This window comes from Triticum dicoccoides, chromosome 3A, assembly GCF_002162155.2.
Source record: "Triticum dicoccoides isolate Atlit2015 ecotype Zavitan chromosome 3A, WEW_v2.0, whole genome shotgun sequence".
Lineage (NCBI taxonomy): Eukaryota > Viridiplantae > Streptophyta > Magnoliopsida > Poales > Poaceae > Triticum > Triticum dicoccoides.
In genome coordinates, this window is record NC_041384.1 from 724,975,235 (window position 1) to 724,980,182 (window position 4,948).

Consider the following 4,948-nt stretch of genomic DNA (forward strand, 5'->3'; position numbering starts at 1 on the left):
AGTAGATACTCATCCTCCCCGCAAGGGAATAATGGTTGTTTGTTTGAAATTTGAAGTGGTTCTAGACTCCTTTGTTCATGAAAGAAATGGGCATGGTGTGGATTATGACTTCATTTGGCATGGGGTTGTCAAGTGCTTGGTGGTGGCAGCAGCAGCAGCAGCAGCAGCACAACAACAACAAGAGGAAGAAGAGAATAACATCGAAAGGTAAAAGTGCATTTCTATAACCCCATAAAATCGAACGGTAGTACAAACCACTCTCACCAAAACAGCATTCTCAACCTCAGTCAGGACAAAACCATGCTCACAAAAACTGCATTCTCAGCTCCTGTAAGGACAGAAAAGTCCCACCCCGCTGCAGCACTTCAAATCGACCAACCAACATACAAAAAACTCATAAGAATTGCAATGATATAGAGTTTCTGTGCGGTCTTTGATCAACACTCCCCCCGCACGCGCGCAATGGTTCACTGTTCTTACTTACCCCCTCTTCATTCAAGTGCATAAAATTGATCAACATATGGAGCTGTGAAACAGGCAGTCATGCTAGAATGACCTCCACTTTACTGGACAAATTACAGGTCACATTATGTCTCTTCCTTCTAACTTTACATAGTATATATCTTTTACAGAAAAGCCTTGAACGTATGATTGGGATCCTAGATACTCACACTGATCACACAAGCAAGTCTCAGGTGTTCTGTAAAGAAATTCTTCATGTGACCATGTTGACAACAACATGCTAGGGCGACACAATTCCGGGCGCAACACAGCTATTGCGTGAGCGGGACGCACTCGAGCTCCATCTCGAGGTGGCCACGCTCGACGTTCTGAAGCCTGACAGTCACCTCCTGCTTAACCTTGTTGTCGATGATGGTGATGGCACTGTCCCTTGGGATCCAGATGCCGTCTTTCGCCATCCATTTGTTGAGCTCGGCATTGTCGGTGATCGACTTGGTTTCATAGGCTCTGGCTGCAGCAACTAGTGGTTGAATGTTAATCTCAGCCTCCCCCATTCGGTCGTCGGTGGTAAATGTGTCCTTGTCATAGACTTGCTGCAAGGAGAATTGAAGGCAAATGTTACCCGAAAAAAAACCGACCTAAACCATACCACTGCACTGCACATTTTACTGATTATTTTCATCGCCCCTGTAAATAAAACATATTTACCACTTTTAGCAGTGGAACCGGATCGGGTATCGATAGCAGAAGTCTTTCATTCCATACAGGATTCAGGCTGCTCTTTATCACCTTCGTTTTCATCGACTACAAGGGCGAAAAGGGGATCTGGAGCGTCACAAAACAAATAACTTCACACAACTAGGTTATAGTGCAAATGAATGGAGTAGCTCACCTGGTGTCCTAGGTTTAGGATAACATAAGGGTCGCTTGACATCACATCACGAATAGCTAGATTTGTGCCTCTTATGATATTGACCTTAATCAATCCAACAAACTCTACCATACCAACCTCCACCTAAGACAGAATAAATTCAAATAAGAAATAATATTTCAAGTTAAGAGTATAAACTGAACTATAGATTTGGGATGATTGATCATACAGCTGCAGGTTTCTTTACTGATTTGTCTTCTTTTCTCCTCCAGCTGTTCCTGAAAGCATGGCCTAAACCATGTCGATTTGAGCTACCATGCTGCTGCTGGTAACAATGTTTGCCATTGTTTTGTGAAGAGCATGAAAGCTGTTGGTTAGACAAAAACTGTTGAAACTCATATTTTCTCCTGCACATATGCGAGTAAGGAGAAACATCATTCATCGGTAGAGTTGTGTTGGGCAAATATGAAAGAAACCTGTTATACTAGTGGCAGGCGTCTCAGATAATAAGAACTTGCTACTTCAGTATACCTAATAAAATCATTTCGGTCATCCGCTGAGCAATCTTGCCTTGGCTTTGTGTAATTGCCAAGAAATGCCTCATATGTACTGTTTACTGCACCATTACCACCCGCTTCGGTCAAAAAATCAACTTGTTCATCTGTCCATTCATCTAGCTTCACTGAGACTATCTGAAATAAACAGGGTTCTACTCAAACACCAGAAATGGATAGTTGAACCACCAGACATTATATATCTTCACCGGCCAACTGACATTACTCTCACTTATCGTGTGTATTTCATGGCAAAATTTTGTATACTAAGAATATTAGCAAAAGTAATATTATCTCAAGGGGAAGGAAAATAATATTGGGAATGTCAAACTTATATGTGCCTGGTATCTTCCTTAAAAAGCCTATGATCTAATTATGTTTGTCAAAGACGCTTGCTTCTGAATTTATTTATTTATTGCTTATGTATGGGCGTGGCTCTATGCAGGTGTTTCTCAAGTTAGAAAAAACTGTACATCCTAGAAAAGTATAGTTGAAACTTGAAACATATGCTGTACTGTCTAATGTCTGACAACCTTGCACGTGTTGCTCTGCAGACTGGGACAGTAGCAATCCCTAGGACAATCAAAATATCAAACAGTCCCTACGAGCTCTAAAGTAAGTGTCAGATCTCAGTGAAAATGGCTGAATGGTTGCACTCCCTAGTTTCAGAAGGGGCTAGCGAATAAAAGCCTAACTATATATATAGCTGAAAGGTTTAATCCATTTTTAGCCAACATCTCCTATGGCTGAATCAAAAATCATTCCAGGTAAGAAATTAAACTGAAAATGGAAGGACGCTGATGACAAATAGCTAACAATACATAGATATCGTGGCTACCTTAGAAATGTGCACCCCGAGGCTTCTATGAGCTCCAGAACACTTGATACAGATGAACGCGCCAAAAGTTAATGATCTGCAAACACCACAATATTCAAAGACTGAGAACAATGCGGAACACTCAATCTCAGATACCGTGCCAGTCAAAAGTGTTACTCCCTCTGATCCATATTAGGGGGTATCTTATCTCATAAGAAATTAAGAAATACACATAGTGCTGTAACTTAACCTTCGTCCAAACACATGGGTGATATTACACAATTCAGTATCATCCACACACGCGATATTTCTGTAAGATGTGGAGTGATTTGTATACAGTGCAAAAAAAAGGAAAGGAACATCTTACAGGTCAAGAATACTTACACCCATTTTGGATCTGGAGCACCACAGTCGGCACAACATTTGTTTGCTGGTTGACTTAAAAGACGATCTAATCTGTCCGTTGTAGCAAGTTGCCCTGGCAGTGATCATGGAAGCGAATTCAATCAATGCAGCCAACAGCGGATGTATATGCAGCAACACCATCTAACTGTTTATATGATGCATCATACTCCCTCCGTTCCAAATTACTCGTTGTAAAAATGGATGTATGTAGAACTAAAATACATCTAGATACATTCACACCTGTGACAAGTAATTCGGAACGGAGGAAGTAGGATTTAGCTCAAGAAAGGCTATGTTGTTTCAGGGGAGTGACAGGACACATCATGTTCAAGATGGTGCTCGAAACTAATAGGTCCAATGCAGTTAGGGATTTTTTTTAAAATGCAAGACTATTCATGATTTGTGGCTCATATTTATTAGATCTTGTGGTTCCTGTTCAAATTGTTGATTATCCAAACCATAGGCAAATTGCTAAATTGTAAAACAAAGGCTGCATTTGCATCAAAATGAGGCTAACGCCTGAAGATTTGACAGCTTTGAATTGGGGCAATCAATGGGCCTGCGATATTCCGGATGAAAGCCACAATGATTTTGCCCCTGCATTTCTGCAATGACACGATTGCAAAGGGGAGGAACGGTGGGGCAGAGGGGGCAAGCGAACCTGCTTGATTGGCTTGGTCGCCGGCGCGCATCTTGGTACTTGGCGGGCTGGCTTGGTCGCCGGCGCGAAACTTGGTACTTGGCGGGCTGGCTTGGTCGCCGGCGCGAAACTTGGAACTTGGCGGGCTGGCTTGGTCGCCGGCGCGCATCTTGGAACTTGGCGGGCTGGCTTGGTCGCCGGCGCGCATCTTGGTACTTGACGGGCTGGCTTGGTCGCCGGCGCGCAACTTGGCACCTGGCGAGGTGGCTTGGTCGCCGCTGGTGCCCGCCTTGGGGGGGCATGGTAGATTGGGAAAGTCCCCGCCGGCGCCCGCCTTGGTGCCCCCTAGTTGACAGGCCTGGTCTCCGCCGGCGCCCGCCTTGGCGCCCGGCGGACTGGCCTGGTCGCCGCCGGAGCCCGCCTTGGTCGACGTCCCACCCTGTTTCCTTCACGAATCGAAGAAGAAGGCGCTGCAAATTAGGTGATTTCGGGGAAGAAATCGACAGAAATCGCGACCCGATCCGCACAAGAACACGCACGCATTGCCTAGTACCTCCGATTGTGCTTTTGCCCATCCATCCCTCCTCCTCCTCCGCCTCCCCCCTGCGCCTGCCGCCGCTCTTATCCTCCTCCTACGACTGCGCCTACACCATCCTCCTCGCCGTGGAGACGAGAATGTGGCGGCCCATCACCGCAATAATCAATTCGGGATCTGGGGGCCTGGCGTGCGGGCGTGCGCTCCGACGTAGCGATTAGAAAAATGGTGGGAGTCGCCGGCCGGCGATCTGCCGCCGAGGCAATAGCTGGTGTCGTCCAATTTAGTATTTTTCTTCAAAGAAGAAGAGTTGTGTTGAATGGGCGAAAGCATTTATTTTTGGTTATTATTAGGGGGCAGTTGCGGTGGTGGCTGGACAGCGCGCAGGTGAAAAGGGAGAGTCTTTGCCGTCCCGTCTCCCTTCAAAAAATTCACACAAAACAAAAATTGAGATTTTTGTCCACTGTAAACAAGCATTTTCACAACTTTAGAAAATATATTTGTTTGCGGAAAAAGTTTAGAAATGTATAAGGGCATTCATAAGAAAAAACACCGAAATGCTGCCCTCCATCTTTCCACGTGCATATCTGTGGACAACATGATTTCGTCCACCAAAAGCCGGACACCAACGTCATTCCCCGTTCTGCCTCCTCCTATCTCCGGA

The 4,948-nt window shown here is 45.1% G+C and overlaps 1 protein-coding gene across 1 annotated transcript; it reads right to left on the reverse strand.

The window, feature by feature from the left end:
* Positions 1–527: 527 nt before the first annotated feature.
* On the reverse strand, positions 528–4,602 carry LOC119270510 (probable ADP-ribosylation factor GTPase-activating protein AGD11). The gene is made up of 9 exons (XM_037552512.1): positions 4,303–4,602; positions 3,771–4,195; positions 3,089–3,182; positions 2,726–2,801; positions 1,865–2,025; positions 1,563–1,740; positions 1,355–1,477; positions 1,171–1,266; positions 528–1,055 (listed from the first exon to the last, which is right to left on the reverse strand). Exons 1-9 carry the CDS (start codon positions 4,326–4,328, stop codon positions 774–776), a joined length of 1,461 nt encoding a protein of 486 aa, XP_037408409.1. The 5' UTR covers positions 4,329–4,602; the 3' UTR covers positions 528–773.
* Positions 4,603–4,948: the final 346 nt, after the last annotated feature.